The following is a 20616-nucleotide window of genomic DNA, read 5'->3' as shown; positions in this document are numbered from 1 at the left end:
CACCAACCTCCAGATTCAAAGTCCACTGTGCTAACCACTGCACCACTGAGGTTGGTACAATTTTCTCCAATTATTCGTCGTATATTGGTGACACGGATTTCGTATATTAATAGTTGAGCAGGTGTATCAACTGTAGCATGGCCCATGGCCCCCGTGAATTGTGCAACTCGTCCCACGGTCCGCGATGCAAGCAGTTCCATCGCAATACATTTCCTGGCGGCAGAAAACATTTCCCGGAGTCATATACCCACTAACTAACGTTATTACGTTAGGTACAACCAGAGAAGGAATGTCGTCCCACGGTCCGCGATGCAAGCAGTTCCATCGCAATACATTTCCTGGCGGCAGAAAACATTTCCCGGAGTCATATACCCACTAACGTTATTACGTTAGGTACAACCAGAGAAGGAATTTGAATTTTGTTGAGCATAAATGCTTGTTACAAATGTCGTTCCCCGCTTAATACACTACGCTGAATTTTATGACTTTACTTGGACTCGAACCACCAACCTCCAGATTCAAAGTCCACTGTGCTAACCACTGAGGTTGGTACAACAAGAGAAGATTACTTGGACTCGAACCACCAACCTCCAGATTCAAAGTCCACTGTGCTAACCACTGCACCACTGAGGTTGGTACAACAAGAGAAGAGTCTGTATTCAAGAGAAGATTCAACGTCATTGCCGTATCACGGTAGATGCTGACAATGAACTGAAGATGTAATGATTTTGCAAAAGATGTCAGCAGTTGTAAAATTTGTGCCTAGGTAAATATACCCAAGTCTATAGGACATACTTATTAGCTCATACGAATATTATGCAATCAGTCAACTGAAAAATTAGTAGAGCAGCGCAACGGAAGCATAGTGGTTAAGGTACTCGCCTGAGTCAACTGAAAAATTAGTAGAGCAGCGCAACGGAAGCATAGTGGTTAAGGTACTCGCCTGGAAAGCGGAAGGTCTTGGGTTCCAACTGGAATTTTCATCTTGTCATTCGGAGAACCGCAGTCAAATAGCAGAGCTTACTACTGATGTAAAGTTACTCGTTAATGTCTTTCAAACAATCTAAAATAGCATTGTTGTTATTAGTATAGAGAGCTCAATGGGGCTTTTTCTTACCAAATGTTTCCTCCGACAACTACTGTCCAGCCTCGTCTTCTCCTATTGACTCTTCTCTTGTTACTTGTCCCAGTGGCTATCACCTCAGGTTCAGCCGTCCCCATATACTCGCCTGGTAAGCGGAAGGTCTTGGGTTCCAACTGGAATTTTCATCTTGTCATTCGGAGAACCACAGTCAAATAGCAGAGCTTACCACTGATGTAAAGTTACTCGTTAATGTCTTTCAAACAATCTAAAATAGCATTGTTGTTATTAGTATAGACTATAGAGAGCTCAATGGGACTTTTTCTTACCAAATGTTTCCTCCGACAACTACTGTCCAGCCTCGTCTTCTCCTATTGACTCTTCTCTTGTTACTCGTCCCAGTGGCTATCACCTCAGGTTCAGCCGTCCCCATGCACATGACTTTACATAAAGGCATTATTTTTAAACAGAAATCATATACATTTCTTATTCTCTGAAGATGAAATTCCCTTCCTTAATGTTTGATGTTATTTGTTGTGCCCTGTCCATGTGATATTCAATGACTTGTGTCCTGGAGTCCTGGGATCTTGAGGGGATAGGGATATAGCACATCAAGTAGTGATAAAAGTTGATAACCGTCCCCATGTCATCCAGGAGAATGTCATCAGTATCCACTGAGGGAATGGTGGGCAACGACTGAATTGATGGCAATGACATTACGACTGTTCTTGTGGCTGTCTCTTTGAAAGGTTTGTATGTGTATGCTGACTTGACTTCAGCAAATTTGTTGTTTGTAAAGATGATTTGTCTGTTTTACATCACATTTTGATTACTTAAATTTCATTATAAACAAGCAGCTGAAGAGGTATTTTTGCGTTTGTTGATATTATTTGAATCATTTAACTGCTAAGTAGGTACCTATTCATATAAATAAATGTTGAATTGATTGCATTTAAAATTAACTTTCTGAATGTCAAATTGATGATGGCGAGTACCTGATTACTACCTTTATTTTCCAAGGTCGGAGGTATCTGATTAATCATTTAATTTCTAAGTAGGTACCTATTCATATAAATAAATGTTGAATTAATTGCATTTAAAATTAACTTTCTGAATGTCAAATTGGTGATGGTAAGTACCTGTTTACTATTTACCTTTACTTTCCAAGGTCGGAGGTACATATCTGATTGACCAATGACCATCTACCTAAAAACAACAGGACAATGAGAGTACAAAACGCAATCGTCTACAGATACCAACGGTTCAGATGGTAAACAAACTTAACATCAAAAGTAAAGAAAAGCCCTCGGCAGAAATCTTGATTAAAGGAAAATTTTGTTCGAGGCATTTATTTTTTTCTACAAACTTCCGTTTCCTCCTCATCAGGAACAAACGACAAGCTTTTGTTTTCTGTGAATTTCAATAATCATGGGAACATCTGCATGGCACGCGAGCATGTACGATGATTCGCGGAAACGAGAAAAAAATCTTCCAAGCACAAATTTCATTCTTTTGCCGCGATTTTCCGACTTCATACACTCGGCGCCATCTATCGGGAAAGCGGAAAAGTTTGTCCTCTTTTGATGTCAGTTGGAGAACAAAATTTTCAGAAGAGAGCGTCATAACATCTGGGTTTTGAGTACCTTATCCTCATTAGTTCGAGGGTCATTATGACAAGTAGTCTACTTGTGATCTGGGGAACTAGTGCTACTCTCAATATTACCGTCCACTTGGCACACATTAAATCTTTTAATTCAGGTTATTAAATACTTAAATAGCATTTATGTCGAGATTTTAGACGTTTCTTGTAAACACGTCAGTTGACATCGTGTTTAGGTAGGTTTGGTTAGAACATTGCAACCAAATAAAAGGTCGTTTTTACTACCGTCGAAATACGCACGATATTTTACTGTCGGTACGCACGATATTTTACTGTCGGCCGATAACGACCATTTGAGCCACCCTAGGCGTACTTCGTTAGGTTCAGACAAAACAAGAAGAGGGGAAGGAAGGGGAGAGGAAGATGGATCGGGACTTGGAAGAAAGGAGGGCCCATCAATTCCCAAAATTGGGCCCTACTTCATGATAGTGAGGGTGGGAATAAAACTGATCGGAAGCAAAGTCAACTTTTTAGCTAATCCCGAGCTACACCAATGTTTACCTTGCAGGTAATTTGGTTGTAATTTTCGTTAATCATTTTTTACAACATAATAAGGAATTCACCACTATAGCAAGACTGGACCTTTCTAGAGATCTTCAAATACACGAGACCCTGTTTAGGTCCCCGGGGTAAAGGGACTTTTCAGTCCTATTTGGGCAGGATAATCAAATACATAATATAATATATTCTATTCATTAATTCAACTTTTTTCGCTATTTTCACAAAAATACCCATGGCTCTGAGCAAATGAGACCAAAAATTGCCATTGGCGTAGGAAATAATTGAAAATTCACCATTATAGCAAGACTGGACCTTTCTAGAGATCTTCAAATACGCGAGACCCTGTTTAGGTCCCCGGGGTAAAGGGACTTTTCAGTCCTATTTGGGCAGGATAATCAAATACATAGTATAATATCTATTCATTAATTCAACTTTTTTCGCTATTTTCACAAAAATACCCATGGCTCTGGGCAAATGAGATCAAAAATTGCCCATGGCGTAGGAAATAATTGAGCAAAAATGGTGTGGCAGTCAAGGTGTTAAATTCTATCCTTTCGCCCAAATTGGTACGTTCTTCAGCGACACAATACTCCTCTACTGCCTCCAAGAGGAAACACGAAAGGTGCTATCTAAAGCGGGGAAGTGCACCGCCCTCTTTGTCGATCCGTCGTGACTTTTGTCGTGGCGTTCTTAAAATATCTCCCGATGTTTGTGCGTCATCTTCATTAAATTAATAACAACCCGTGTTTATTGCTACCAGTTAGTGCCACCTTCCAAAGACCCTCCCGCCCAATAATTATAGGCTGTGATTTTTACTCTCCTTATCCTAAAGGAATAGTGAAATAGTCCTAAACTAAAATGGACGCGGCACATAAGGGATCAGGAAGAGATCGCCTTAACATAATATCCTAAAGGAAGGAAAGATAAACTAGCTGAAGATGACACAAAGAAAGGCAACACGACACCATGTTGAAAAGTGAAAACTAATTTCGAAATTATAATACAAGGAACCCAGAATGGAATAGGTATAACAAGTATTTTCATTGGAAACTGAACAGAACCTATGGGTGAGGTTCATACAGAGGTATTTTGCTATTTTGATTTCCTCAAACCTTCAGATATCATAGTTTAGAAACATTCTCACATTATGGCGGTATTCTGTAAAATAGGCATAGATAACAATGTCCTCCATTGCAAAATTAAATTAATTCGAAGAGTTTGCCAGCAATTTCTTAACATGACTATTAAAGTTCCAGATGGTAGAGGTGCGCACATTCCAGAACTATCAAAACGGGAATCTTGCATTATGCATTTTATGTGCAACTCTAAAAGTGCAAACAAAAAACTATAAAAAGTTTCATTTCTTGCCTGGAGCGTTGAGATCAATAAAAAATTTCCTTCTTTTTTGAAATGCAAGTTTTCCTCTAAAACCCCAATGTTTCTAGTATTTCTCTGTTTACTCTTACACTTGGCGGAATTTCTTGTTGATTTTCTGTTCTAATGTTTTGTTACAACTCGAGCGAAATCTTTTCATTAAGTGAAAAAGTTTCGAGTAGTGCCAACCAGGATAACGTAAATCTTTCTTCAACAATATGGCAGTTGGCACCTTTTCTGATTGAAATCTTGGCTGCGCCTTGGTTTGCCCCCCACCACAAACTAAAGCTATACATTGTACAACTTTACCAACCTAATATATTACGCGAAAGCACACAATAATGTTTGTCCTTTGCGTCCGAGTCCTGATGTGAGTCCAGATAAAATTTTATCCTCAGATATATATTACGCGAAAGCACACAATAATGTTTGTCCTTTGCGTCCGAGTCCTGATGTGAGTCCAGATAAAATTTTATCCTCAGATATACCTACCATTATTCCAAAGCTCGTAAAAAGTTAGGAGTAGCCAGTATCAACTTACTCCGGACATAAAACTTTCGCAATTTTTTGTATGTCCAATAATGCAAAGCTAGAAAACATTTAAGTTTCTGAACTGAAGACACATTTAGAAAAATCAAAGTTAGGAGAGAGGAGTTGGGAGGTTCCAGAGCATTTGAGCATTTTATGTAGTTCTTTCGAAAATGTTATCGTAATCATTTTTCTTTTCCTACTTTTTCTCATACGTGTAATTTCCTCTTCTGAATAACTTCTGATATCTCCAGCTTATTCAAGGAAAGAATGGCAAGATGAAAGTTCTTTATTAAGTTCCTGTATGGATTTATATTAGATATCTAATTATTTTTGTATTCTATAGAATCCTGAATAAAAGCTCTATTGTTCAGTTGATAGGTATGTACCTCCATATTGTCAAAATCAATTTGACGACAATAATCTATTCAGCTTTATTTCTTGAGGTATATTCTTGAAATACTATCTGACAGCACCTGTAATCAGGGCCTCACGTTCTCGCGATGAGTAGGATGTTGTCTACAACCTATTGATACTTTGGTGCAACATAATAATTCATAATTATCCAACTTCAAGTTACAATAATTCCAACTGAAGTACTTTACATGCATAGGGCACGTATAGGAATGGTCATCAAATCTATTACTGATTTCGTGCGGTTATGTCCGCTATTTTAGGATTACGTAAATTTTCCAAGACTAGGTATATCAAAAGCAAAATATTTTCTGAAAAGGAAAGTTCCAAGGCGGTTGAAACTGACCACATACTGTTAATTGAAGCATGACTTAGAGACCATGAGCTTTCCCACATCATCCCTGTTTGATACCCAAGGATTTGAATGTTTCGATACTAAATTACAGCAGAAAATGATTTTTCCTTCTACATATAGTCCATTTTGCAAAGCAATTAGGAGTAACAGGAACACTAAACTCTTATCTGAAGGAAAGGTATGAATATAGCAAAAGTTGACTATAGTAAACAAAGTGATTTTACGTCACACTATGTGTCAAAAAATTACTTGGGGGCAGTTTAAGTAGGTAATGACAACGAGTAAACTCTTACATGAATGAGGAGTGAGAAGTTGAATATGACAATGACATGTCACTCACGTTCTCGCGATGAGTAGGATGTTGTCTACAACCTATTGATACTTTGGTGCAACATAATAATTCATAATTATCCAACTTCAAGTTGCAATAATTCCAACTGAACTACTTTATATGCATGGGGCACGTATAGGAATGGTCATCAAATCTATTACTGATTTCGTGCGGTTATGTCCGCTATTTTAGGATTACGTAAATTTTCCAAGACTATATCAAAAGCAAAATATTTTCTGAAAAGGAAACTGACTCTCTGGGTCTTCCATGAACGAAACGACTGTTCCACGTTCCAAGAACGAAACATTAAAGTACATCCAACTTTGAAAGTGGCGAAGGGGTGCTGAAAACCTTAGAGGTCAGTTGGATTCAACAAATGAGCAAGTTTCTCATGTAGGTATACAAGATAGCTCAACTAACCATTCAGACTGCGAATCACACTTTACTATTTTAGGGGTGTTGAGGTTTTTTTTTTGGTAATTTGTAAACTCACACAAAAATGTAAACACATTAAAAATTTTGACACTGGATACAACACGCTAACGAAACGAGACTAACTCGTAAAAGATGACAAAATACGACGTAGGGGAGCAGAGCACATGAATATTTTCGTGTTACTTCTACCATGTTGGCGGAGATGTGAGAACACGGCTCTGTGGAGATGGCACGTATAGGAATGGTCATCAAATCTATTACTGATTTCGTGCGGTTATGTCCGCTATTTTAGGATTACGTAAATTTTCCAAGACTAGGTATATCATGAATAAAAGCTCTATTGTTCAGTTGATAGGTATGTACCTCCATATTGTCAAAATCAATTTGACGACAATAATCTATTCAGCTTTATTTCTTGAGGTATATTCTTGAAATACTATCTGACAGCACCTGTAATCAGGGCCTCACGTTCTCGCGATGAGTAGGATGTTGTCTACAACCTATTGATACTTTGGTGCAACATAATAATTCATAATTATCCAAGTTCAAGTTACAATAATTCCAACTGAAGTACTTTACCCTGTAATCAGGGCCTCACGTTCTCGCGATGAGTAGGATGTTGTCTACAACCTATTGATACTTTGGTGCAACATAATAATTCATAATTTCTTTCTTCTTCTCTAGATATTTATTTAGTAACTGTGATAACTTGTATTTTGTAATTTATCTGTCTTATGTGTACAAAGGGCTCGTCCCGTCAATAAATATATATTATTATTATTATTATTATAATTATCCAACTTCAAGTTACAATAATTCCAACTGAAGTACTTTACATGCATAGGGCACGTATAGGAATGGTCATCAAATCTATTACTGATTTCGTGCGGTTATGTCCGCTATTTTAGGATTACGTAAATTTTCCAAGACTAGGTATATCAAAAGCAAAATATTTTCTGAAAAGGAAAGTTCCAAGGCGGTTGAAACTGACCACATACTGTTAATTGAAGCATGACTTAAAGACCATGAGCTTTCCCACATCATCCCTGTTTGATACCCAAGGATTTGGAAGTTTCGATACTGAATTACAGCAGAAAATGATTTTTCCTTCTATAGTCCATTTTGCAAAGCAATTAGGAGTAACAGGAACACTAAACTCTTATATGAAGGAAAGGTATTAATATAGCAAAAAATGACTATAGTAAACAAAGTGATTTTACGTCACACTACTTGAAACTGACCACATACTGTTAATTGAAGCATGACTTAGAGACCATGAGCTTTCCCACATCATCCCTGTTTGATACCCAAGGATTTGGAAGTTTCGATACTAAATTACAGCAGAACATGATTTTTCCTTCTATAGTCCATTTTGCAAAGCAATTAGGAGTAACAGGAACACTAAACTCTTATATGAAGGAAAGGTATGAATATAGCAAAAGTTGACTATAGTAAACAAAGTGATTTTACGTCACACTACGTGTCAAAAAATTACTTGGGGGCAGTTTAAGTATAGGTAATGACAACGAGTAAACTCTTACATGAATGAGGAGTGAGAAGTTGAATATGACAATGAGATGTCATACTCGTAAACTGAATGAGTGACTCTCTGGGTCTTCCATGAACGAAACGACTGTTCCACGTTCCAAGAACGAAACATTAAAGTACATCCAACTTTGAAAGTGGCGAATGGGTGCTGAAAACCTTAGAGGTCAGTTGGATTCAACAAATGAGCAAGTTTCTCATGTAGGTAGGTATACAAGATAGCTCAACTAACCATTCAGACTGCGAATCACACTTTACTATTTTAGGGGTGTTGAGGTTTTTTTGGTAATTTGTAAACTCGCACAAAAATGTAAACACATTAAATTTTTTGACACTGGATACAACACGCTGACGAAACGAGACTAACTCGTAAAAGATGACAAAATAAGACGTAGGGGAGCAGAGCACATGAATATTTTCGTGTTACTGCTACCATGTTGGCGGAGATGTGAGAACACGGCTCTGGTGAGATACACATACTATACACAAAGATATCACGGAGATACACATGACTTTACAAGACAAAATAAGACGTAGGGGAGCAGAGCACATGAATATTTTCGTGTTACTGCTACCATGTTGGCGGAGATGTGAGAACACGGCTCTGTGGAGATACAAAAAATCGCCTGCGGCGCTGAAAAATTTACTTTTGGTGAGACTGGATTTCTCAAGATTGTGGACCAAAATTTTCAAAAATTTCGCCTCCGGCGCTCTAATTTATTTTGCTCACTTTAGCGTTCAGCTAAAATTAGGATAAAATATCTAGCAAAATTTTCAAAAATTTCGCATGCGGCACTCTATTTTATTTTGCTCACTTTAGCGTTCAGCGAAAATTAGGATAAGAAAATATCTACGAAACAGGTACGTCAAAAAATTAACTTGTGACAAAGCATGAGGCACATATCTACCTACTTTTTGAAAAATTTCGCCTGCGGCGCTGAAAATTTTAAGTTTGATCAGCCCAAATTGGGGGCCCCGCGCCTTTGAAACTGCCCCGGGCCCCGCGGGGGGCTAATCCGGCCCTGGATACACCTAGGTATCAAGCTTTTTCGCCACACACGTTTCGACTGTCCGACAGACGGTCTGAGCGTGCGTGCCGTGCATAAAATGGACGCCGCAGACGAGGGAAATTTATAAACAATAATACAAAAGCACCCTGGGCCATTTGGTTCTTGTGTTTGGTGAGGCATTAGCCAGCAATAACATTCTAAGCTCGGGGGTAAATTCATGATTAACTTTCTCCTCGGGGCTTCAATTCAACATGCTTCGTTCCAACAAGTTGGAAAATTGAGAGGCGGTCGAAATGTTCGTAAGTTTTCTATTCGGAAAAAAAAAATGTTTTTCTCTTTCTCAAAATCTCACATCAAGGGAAAAAGAGAAAATATACATAGAATTGATAGTTTTATTTTTCCGGAATGGTCGTGCATTTACGAGCATTCCGTGTACTGGATTTTTACGAGAGCATTACGCACAATATAAACACGAGTTTATGTATGGAACTCATAGAATCTTTGTTCTTACTTGTGTGCTTATGAAGGGGGTTTTTTTTTTACTACGGATTGCTGGGGTTACTGGTAAAGTTATCGTTAAGCAATGACATCGGTAAAGCTTGGTTAGATTAGTTCCACCTTGGTTGTAACCACCCTAAATAACAAAGACCTTGGTAGTGCAATGATTTCCGGAATTATAATATATATATGCAAAAGGCACTGGAAAATGAAATTTACAGCTACTCTAGAGGCATGCACCGCCACTACGCCATTGGCATTATCAAATACTTAATCATGGGAACATCTGCATGGCACGCGAGCATGTACGATGATTCGCGGAAACGAGAAAAAAATTTAATGCTCTGCTCTAAATAGGTACTAAGGAATGTATTTTCTGACTGATTTTCTTTAAATAAACCTTGTTTATAAATGTAATTAATATCTACCATTTTCACTTTAATGAAAGTAATTTTAAGTTAAGTGCCACTTAACAAGTGGCATCTACAGATTTGGATTAAATACCTCCGTGTACTCCAGGAAGAACCCTGTAATGCACTAAGCTCTGGTAGGAGTGGTTGAGTAAAAAAGAGAAAAAATATAAGAATGAAAAATCGTCAAAATTATACTTTGTTAAAAATTAATCTATGTCACAAGAGCACTGTGTATTTATGTCGGTGTACAGCATTTTCCTTTAAAAGTGAATTATCTTCTCTGTCGTGAGTCAAGCGTTTATTTTAGGGAAGGTACTTGGAGAGAAAAAACCTAGTAATAAATGTCAGTCAACAAAATGACTAAAATAGTAGACATTATTTTTTAAACCTTTTCGACCTAAAAAATATACAAAAATCTAAAAGAGTGATAATGAATCAGGTAGATAAATTTGCATACATGATGAACTGTAAACAGCGACCAGATATCAAGCAACAAAAGCTGGCAGAATTAACCCGCTTCAACTAGGTAAGGCAAGTAGTAAGTTTTTCTAGGTATCATATAACTTAAGGGGAAATAGAGAGAACTTTATCCCTAAGTTTGAGCTTTCTTCAAAAGATTGTGAATGCGTTTTCCTCCTTTTTCACAAAACTTCTCAATCATTTAACTGCTAAGTAGGTACCTATTCATATAAATAAATGTTGAATTAATTGCATTTAAAATTAACTTTCTGAATGTCAAATTGATGATGGTGAGTACCTGTTTACTGCCTTTATTTTCCAAGGTCGGAGGTATCTGATTGACCAATGACCTCTGATTGTGAGTACAAAACGCAATCGTCTAAAGATACCAACGGTTCAGATGGTAAACAAACTTAACATCAAAAGTAAAGAAAAGCCCCCGGCAGAAATCTTGATTAAAGGAAAATTTTGTTCGAGGCATTTATTTTTTTCTACAAACTTCCGTTTCCTCCTCATCAGGAACAAACGACAAGCTTTTGTTTTCTGTGAATTTCAAAGTTCATTTTTATGGCGCTCTTGGAGTAGGTATTCGCTCCGTTTGTTTTTGACCGAGAGAGAAGTCTGTTTTGAGGGAGAAAATCTAGAGGAAAATACATGTTTAATTGGTGGAGTTTGTAGTCATTAACAGGAGATAATCGTTTAAGAATTTATGTAGATCAAAATATTGTCCCGGAGTCTCGGTGCGAGAAATGTGTGAAAATTGAAACTGACGAACATGAACATGAAACTAACGCTGATTTCTGTGAGTTATTAGCCGTAATTCCCAAAACCTCTTAACCGATTAGGAAAAGGAGGAGTCCAAATGTCATGATGGATGTAAGTTGGGGTGTTATTAAGAAAATACCTAGCATGATATATCTTAAGAACTTAAATCTTCCTAGTGGGAACACGTTTCCTCCTCATCAGGAACAAACGACAAGCTTTTGTTTTCTGTGAATTTCAAAGTTCATTTTTATGGCGCTCTTGGAGTAGGTATTTGCTCCGTTTGTTTTTGACCGAGAGAGAAGTCTGTTTTGAGGGAGAAAATCTAGAGGAAAATACAAGTTTAATTGGTGGAGTTTGTAGTCATTAACAGAAGTAATCGTTTAAGAATTTATGTAGATCAAAATATTGTCCCGGAGTCTAGGTGCGAGAAATGTGTGAAAATTGAAACTGACGAACATGAACATGAAACTAACGCTGATTTCTGTGAGTTATTAACCGTAATTCCCAAAACCTCTTAACCGATTAGGAAAAGGAGGAGTCCAAATGTCATGATGGATGTAAGCTAGGGTGTTATTAAGAAAATACCTAGCATGATACATCTTAAGAACTTAAATCTTCCTAGTGGGAACAGAAGGAGGAAGAAAAGGAAGCAGTATGGTAGAAAACCTCTTAACCGATTAGGAAAAGGAGGAGTCCAAATGTCATGATGGATGTAAGTTAGGGTGTTATTAAGAAAATACCTAACATGATACATCTTAAGAACTTAAATCTTCCTGGTGGGAACAGAAGGAGGAAGAAGAGGAAGCAGTATGGTAGAACATGCATACATATGTATATGCTACATTGATACATGCTATACGTACCTAGCAAAGTGTCATGTGAAATGAGATATTTAGCCTTAATCATACACCTGGGACCTTGTTATCCCTTGCAAAACGAACATTTCCTCAGCATTCTCGTTCCAAATCGTTCTTTATACCAATTTAATTTGTCTACTAGCTTACCTCATTGGATTATTTATTAGCAATTTGGATTTTCCCACAAGTTTTAGAATTATTTTCAAATACTCTTTAATGCTCTGCTCTAAATAGGTACTAAGAACCTCTTAACCGATTAGGAAAAGGAGGAGTCCAAATGTCATGATGGATGTAAGTTAGGGTGTTATTAAGAAAATACCTAACATGATAAATCTTAAGAACTTAAATCTTCCTAGTGGGAACAGAAGGAGGAAGAAGAGGAAGCAGTATGGTAGAACATGCATACATATGTATATGCTACATTGATACATGCTATTGCTATACGTACCTAGCAAAGTGTCATGTGAAATGAGATATTTAGCCTTAATCATACACCTGGGACCTTGTTATCCCTTGCAAAACGAACATTTCCTCACCATTCTCGTTCCAAATCGTTCTTTATACCAATTTAATTTGTCTACTAGCTTACTATATAATATCTATTATTATTTACATCGTAATAATATGTATCTACATAATAAGCTCTTTTTAGCTCCCTTTGCTAAAGAAATAGCAAAGGTTGAGTGCGGAGGGATCCCAAATGTCAGCCCAAAGCTGACGAAAAAGGCCCACTCCATCGCGTATATTCGCCAGGAAATGTCAAAAGACCAAGCTAGAAGACAGGTCGCAGCGTGTACACAGCGTTTAAGATCTCTCGATTTTGTCTGTTTGAACAAATACATCCATTTCTAATACTAAAATCCGCGCCGCTGTCTTGACACAGGTGTGTTGAATTTTAATTGAAAACAGACGTCATGTGTTTATGTTTAAGCGAGGAGAAAGCTGACGAAAAAGGCCCACTCCATCGCGTATATTCGCCAGGAAATGTCAAAAGACCAAGCTAGAAGACAGGTCGCAGCGTGTACACCGCGTTTAAGATCTCTCGGTTTTGTCTCTTTAGTTTATTTTAGGGAAGGTACTTGGAGAGAAAAAACCTAGTAATAAATGTCAGTCAACAAAATGACTAAAATAGTAGACATTATTTTTTTAAACCTTTTCGACCTAAAAAATATACAAAATCCAGAAGAGTGATAATGAATCAGGTAGATAAATTTGCATACATGATGAACTGTAAACAGCGACCAGATATCAAGCAACAAAAGCTGGCAGAATTAACCCGCTTCAACTAGGTAAGGCAAGTAGTAAGTTTTTCTAGGTATCATATAGGTAACTTAAGGGGAATAGAGAGAACTTTATCCTTAAGTTTGAGCTTTCTTCAAAAGATTGTGAATGCGTTTTCCTCCTTTTTCACAAAACTTCTGGAGTGGAAATCTCAAACACGGAACAGAGCTAAAGATAGTTATGTACGATATATCAATCTCAGTACCTATAACATGTATCAATACATAAATAATAATTAGGATCATAATAAACATGTTGGTAATCTATCTACACATTGCGGCCATGTGAAGTAGGTATACTTGGTACTTGCACAAATACAGGTAGTAGGTACTATTATGTACAAACCAAAACAGAGTAGGTGTCAGTATAGGATATTAAAGTTATTCAAATTTAACCAACCCCAGTGGTGTAGTGGTTAGCGCGGTGGACTTCGGATCTGGAGGTTGGTGGTTCGAGTCCAAGTCAAGTCATAAAATTTAGCGGAGTGCATTAAGCAGGGAACGACATTTGTGACAGCATTTATGCTTAACACAATTGAAATTCCTTTTCCTTTTTCATTCAAATTTATTCCCTTTTAATATTCGCTTCTAACGGTACGGGATCAGTCGTTGGAAATCAAGAGGGTAGTTAAGGGTATAGTGGTATACTGCTTAACACAATTGAAATTCCTTTTCCTTTTTCATTCAAATTTATTCCCTTTTAATATTCGCTTCTAACGGTACGGGATCAGTCGTTAGAAATCAAGAGGGTAGTTGAGCGAGGAGAGTTTGTTGACATGCGAGTGGAAATCTCAAACACGGAACAGAGCTAAAGATAGTTATGTACGATATATCAATCTCAGTAAGTACCTATGCCATGTATCAATACATAATAATTAGGATCATAATAAACATGTTGGTAATCTATCTACACATTGCGGCCATGTGAAGTAGGTATACTTGGTACTTGCACAAATACAGGTACGGTACATAGTACTATTATGTACAAACCAAAACAGAGTAGGTGTCAGTATAGGATATTAAAGTTATTCAAATTTAACCAACCTCAGGCCGTGGTTATGAACAGGGCTGAGATGAGCTCGGACGACGGCTATCTACACATTGCGGCCATGTGAAGTAGGTATACTTGGTACTTGCACAAATACAGGTAGTACTATTATGTACAAACCAAAACAGAGGTAGGTAGGTGTCAGTATAGGATATTAAAATTATTCAAATTTAACCAACCTCAGTGGTCTAGTGGTTAGCGCGGTGGACTTTCGGATCTGGAGGTTGGTGTTTCGAGTCCAAGTCAAGTCATAAAATTTAGCGTAGTGCTTTAAGCAGGGAACGACATTTGTGACAGCATTTATGCTTAACACAATTAAAATTCCTTTTCCTTTTTCATTCAAATTTATTCCCTTTTAATATTAGCTTCCAATCTAACGGTACGGGATGGTAATATCAGTCGTTGGAAATCAAGAGGGTAGTTACTTTTAATATTAGCTTCCAATCTAACGGTACGGGATGGTAATATCAGTCGTTGGAAATCAAGAGGGTAGTTAAGGGTATAGTGGTATACTCTAATATTCCTGATTTCCTGTCGTAAGACCATGATGAAATGACCTTAGGGTCATTCTTGCTATCATTCCACCTTGTTCCACATTTCCTGCAACAGGTAAGAGTTTGTACCCTAAGATGAAGAAATGTGTGAAAAAAATAGGTATGTGGATTGTGGAATGACAGGAAATTTGAACGTTCCTGCTTTCTGCAGACTCCTGCTCACTATTAGAGGGAAAGGGAAAATTCTGGTCTGGAATTAAGGGGGGGGGAGAGCAATGGGCCTTAAATGAAGGAAATTAGGAACGGAATGGCATCTTACACTTGCGTCAGTTGTGGTACTCGTTAGCGATAGGTTAGGGCTTTCAAAGGAACAACATTATCATTGCCAACTCAATAGAGGCAGAGGAGCACATCAGATTTGTTCAAAGAAATTTTTCTTCTCTCTCAATTAGGATTTTTTTCCCTACTTCAGACAATTGGTGATTCTCATGATTTTTTTTTATTGTCCTTTTCCTTTTTCATTCAAATTTATTCCCTTTTAATATTCGCTTCTAACGGTACGGGATCAGTCGTTGGAAATCAAGAGGGTAGTTGAGGGTATAGTGGTATAATTTAATATTCCTGATTTCCTGTGGTAAGACCATGATGAAATGACCTAAGGGTCATTCTTGCTATCATTCCACCTTGTTCCACATTTCCTGCAACAGGTAAGAGTCTATACCCTAAGATGAAGAAATGTGTCAAAAAATATGTGGATTGTGGAATGACAGGAAGTTTGAACGTTCCTGCTTTCTGCAGACTCCTGCTCACTATTAGAGGAAAAGGGAAAATTCTGGTCTGGAATTAAGGGGGGGGGGGCAACGGGCCTTAAATGAAGGAAATTAGGAACGGAATGGCAACTTACACTTGCGTCAGTTGTGGTACTCGTTAGCGTTAGGGCTTTCAAAGGAATTCACACCAGATTTTTGTATTATTGTGTATCGTGTCAGAGGCTATTTGGAATTTGAAAATAATGATAGATGTAAAGCAGCGTGTAATTTGTAAAAGCTCCTGAATAAAAAACTCAAAAAGCGATACCAGTTAAGTTTGTGAAAAATGAGAAACTATTTAGTAATATTAAACGGGGAGATCAAAGCCGATTTTGAAAATTTGGACCGATTGCAATACTTTCTCATTACCTTGTATAGGTTCCCTATACGTAAGGGTAATAGAAAGTAAAAACTCAAAAAGCGATACCAGTTAAGTTTGTGAAAAATGAGAAACTATTTAGTAATATTAAATGGGGAGATCAAAGTTGATCATAAATCCTTTTCATCACCGTATCAATAAAGGCACTTATACCCTCTCCTAAACCTTTATTACGTTCACACTTTTATTAGACCAATATTGACAACCATATAATGTAGTTCAAGTTACAGCTTGAAAGTACGAGGTTCTAGTCTGCAGCTTGTGTCAAATGTGTGGTTTTGAAATATAAGGGGGGGGGAGAGCAATGGGCCTTAAATGAAGGAAATTAGGAACGGAATGGCATCTTACACTTGCGTCAGTTGTGGTACTCGTTAGCGTTAGGGGTTTCAAAGGAACAACATTATCATTTCCAACTCAATAGAGGCAGAGGAGCACATCAGATTTGTTCAAAGAAATTTTTCTTCTCTCTCAATTAGGATTTTTTCCCTACTTCAGACAATTAGGATCTTTCTAAAAATGTACGAAAGTCTCGGGTGAAATGAAGAAAATTTTAATAAAATGGAGAAAGAAAAAGGTTCATCAATGCCGAGGATTTCTCGTTTGTAGTTCCGAAATGATCGCGTCATTGCCGACAAAACTGCTTTCCAAAGAACTGTTACACGTCACGCGAATGCTTAATGTATTTTCTACGACTTTCACAGTTCAGTTCAAAATTATTTTCCATTCTTCCCATCCAGAACATTGGCCCGACGTTTTATCCGACACTTCCACCTTGAAACTCAAGTCTTCATCAGTCAGCAATCACACTTGGTAATGTAAACTGAGTCCTGGAACTGATCGTACACACATCTGAGCTGAAATTCCATTCAGCATTAAATATTAAAGTTAAAGTTTGAACGTACGAGAGCTGCATTTTGAATCCTCAAAATCTAGTTTGAATTGTAAATATTACAACAGAACACCCAAATAAGCACCATTCAATAGGATAAGGAAAGTCGTGTGATGTTCACACCAGTCTTCATCAGTCAGCAATCACACTTGGTAATGTAAACTGAGTCCTGGAACTGATCGTACACACATCTGAGCTGAAATTCCATTCAGGATTAAATATTAAAGTTAAAGTTTGAACGTACGAGAGCTGCATTTTGAATCCTCAATCTAGTTTTTTTGTATTATTGTGTATCGTGTCAGAGGCTATTTGGAATTTGAAAATAATGATAGATGTAAAGCAGCGTGTAATTTATAAAAGCTCCCGAATAAAAAACTCAAAAAGCGATACAAGTTGAGTTCGTGAAAAAAGGGAAACTATTTAGTAATGATCGCGTCATTGCCGACAAAACTGCTTTCCAAAGAACTGTTACACGTCACGCGAATGCTTAATGTATTTTCTACGACTTTCACAGGTCGAAATTATTTTCCATTCTTCCCATCCAGAACATTGGCCCGACGTTTTATCCGACATTTCCACCTTGAAACTCAAGTCTTCATCAGTCAGCATTGTCAGCAATCACACTTGGTAATGTAAACTGAGTCCTGGAACTGATCGTACACACATCTGAGCTGAAATTCCATTCAGCATTAAATATTAAAGTTAAAGTTTGAACCTACGAGAGCTGCATTTTGAATTTGCAATCTAGTTTGATAAACGCTACAATTAAGTTTCAACTCAGCAATGTCGAAAAGAAAGAAGGGAGGAAAAGTTCATTTAAGAGCAAGAGGGAATTTTAAACCCAGTTTTTGTTATTATTGACTCGTGTAAACCTGCCTAAGCTCGGCATTCAAATGGAAAGAAAGTTCGTGTTGGTAAAAAGTGCATTATAGCATGGAAGGGCATATGCAGAGGTAGGAGTTTGAGGGAGGGCTTAGGCATAAGAGAAGCTTCCGGGGCTTAGACACAAGAGGATTTAGGGGGTATTAGACAGAAGAGAGGATTTGGGAGCACAGGCATCCTCACAATTGCATTACAATCAGTGAGAGCGCAGGAAATGGCTTTCCATTGCATGCGGCTGAGCAATAAAATTGAGTTTCAGGTTACTTATAGATCTAATTTCTTTATTACTCAGCGAGTGGCGGCTGATTAGTTCAGTTTTAAGCTGTTACTAGGTGTGATTCTCAAGAAAGTAAAAATTACTTAGGAGCGTACTTCCGCGATTCATACATGTTATGTAGGTTTTAAGCTGTTACTAGGTGTGATTCTCAAGAAAGTAAAAATTACTTAGGAGCGTACTTCCGCGATTCATACATGTTATGTAGGTATATAGATTAGTAATTTAGTATGTTTACTTCTTAGAATATGTGGGAGTTGTGGACATTAAGAATGACAAAGAATACTCGTAGAGAATACAATTTTTTATTTGTATTTAATTTATTTAATAAATTGCGAAGTAGATATAGGTTATATGTATAGATAAAGTGACCAATCCCTTTACCTACCTAATAAAGTATTTTATATATGTGGGAGTTGTGGACATTAAGAATGACAAAGAATACTCGTAGAGAATACAATTTTTTATTTGTATTTAATTTATTTAATAAATTGTGAAGTTGATATAGGTTATATGTATAGATAAAGTGACCAATCCCTATACCTACCTAATAAAGTATTTTATGCGAAAAATTTCAAAATCATCAGAGGACTGACTATCACTATTTATTTATTAGCACCGAACACCCAAAACCCATAAGTGTCTAGAATATTAAATAGGTTATCCTTTACAAACGCAGACATTCAAAATAGCTATTGACTCCCGCAGGGGTTGCAGTTATTTCGACTTTTTTAAAGAGGTTTGGATAGAGGTAGGCTTGCCAAATATCCAAAACTTCGATTCGGGACGCGAATCCGCGAACATAATTGCCAAATCCGCGAACATAATCGCAAAATCCGCGAACAAAATCGCCATATCCGCGACCATAATCGCCAAATTCGCGAACATAATTGCCAAATCCGCGAACACAATCGCAAAATTTGCGAACAAAATCGCCATATATTTAGCCTTAATCATACACCTGGGACCTTGTTATCCCTTGCAAAACGAACATTTCCTCAGCATTCTCGTTCCAAATCGTTCTTTACATCTATCAATGTGTGACGTCAGAGACCAGGATGTAGGTACCCCAAGTTAAGCCGGAGACAAGATGACAGATTGGAAGATGTACTAGAACTAAAAGGAGAGATTTATTTTGAAAACCTATCACCTCAGCAGAGATTGGAAAGAAAGGAAAATGATAGGTACACAAAGAGGAAAAAAAAAACGTATTCGATATCATGCAATAGACCCCCTTGTACCGATAGTGATGCAGGGGTAGGTGTGTACATTGTATTCTTTTATTTTTAATCGTGAGGTACTTACTTTCCATGAAAATAGTAAGTTGATTTCCCAATGTTGACTTACCTGGAACAGAACAAGGGGAAAATAAATTAGTCATGCGAATATATTATGTACCTAGATATAAATGCATAGATCGGTAGATATAAGATCGAAACCTGTAAATCGGTAGATACAAGATCGAAACCCGTAAATAAACCATCAAAGAAAATCGACTCGATCGACTCGACTCTAACTCTAAACTCGAAACAGAAATTGTATGAGAATAATTTGCCTCAATCGTGAGGTACTTACTTTCCATGAAAATAGTAAGTTGATTTCCCAATGTTGACTTACCTGGAACAGAACAAGGGGAAAATAAATTATTCATACGAATATATTATGTAGATATAAATGCATAGATCGGTAGATATAAGATCGAAACCTGTAAATCGGTAGATACAAGATCGAAACCCGTAAATAAATCATCAAAGAAAATCGACTCGATCGACTCGACTCTAACTCTAAACTCGAAACAGAAATTGTATGAGAATAATGTGCCTGATATTATGTAGATATAAATGCATAGATCGGTAGATATAAGATCGAAACCTGTAAATCGGTAGATACAAGATCGAAACCCGTAAATAAAGCATCAAAGAAAATCGACTCGATCGACTCGACTCTAACTCGAAACTCGAAACAGAAATTGTATGAGAATAATTTGCCTGATATCTCTATGATGAGTATACTATGTGCCAAACATAAAACGTGAAGGTAATACATAAAATGAAAATATTTTCAGATTTCAAACTGCATGCAATTGTATAATTTGCCAATTTTGAGGGGCATCTTGTCTCTCCGAAGACGGAGATTTCCCGCCATGAATTCCGTGGATATAATATCATGCAATTGTATAATTTGCCAATTTTGAGGGGCATCTTGTCTCTCCGAAGACGGAGATTTCCCGCCATGAATTCCGTGGATATAATTCTTTCGTCGTTTGTCGTGTACAAGATTTACATTTATTGCTCCAAATGCAGCCAGGTCTATTTTCACATGACTGATTTGCACT

General features: G+C 37.3%; 1 protein-coding gene across 5 annotated transcripts in view; it reads right to left on the bottom strand.

Moving 5' to 3' along the window:
- The window catches only part of LOC113465497, a 101040-nt gene that overhangs the window by 41338 nt on the left and 39086 nt on the right, over positions 1-20616 (bottom strand). The window contains exon 4 of one of the 5 annotated variants that reach the window (XM_026820043.1): positions 19544-19628. The exons of 3 other annotated variants lie outside the window; for them this stretch is intronic. In XM_026820043.1, the coding sequence (XP_026675844.1) occupies positions 19625-19628 (4 nt within the window). In that variant the 3' untranslated portion in view covers positions 19544-19624. Of the gene's footprint in view, positions 1-19543; positions 19629-19880; positions 19899-20616 lie in introns of those variants that run through there. One more of the 5 variants, XM_026820042.1, reaches the window with a different exon arrangement.

The sequence above is a fragment of the Diaphorina citri genome, unplaced genomic scaffold, assembly GCF_000475195.1.
Source record: "Diaphorina citri unplaced genomic scaffold, Diaci psyllid genome assembly version 1.1 scaffold117, whole genome shotgun sequence".
Classification (NCBI taxonomy): Eukaryota; Metazoa; Arthropoda; class Insecta; order Hemiptera; family Psyllidae; genus Diaphorina; species Diaphorina citri.
The sequence above is the reverse complement of the archived record's forward strand: the minus strand, read 5'-3'. Positions and strand labels throughout refer to the sequence as shown.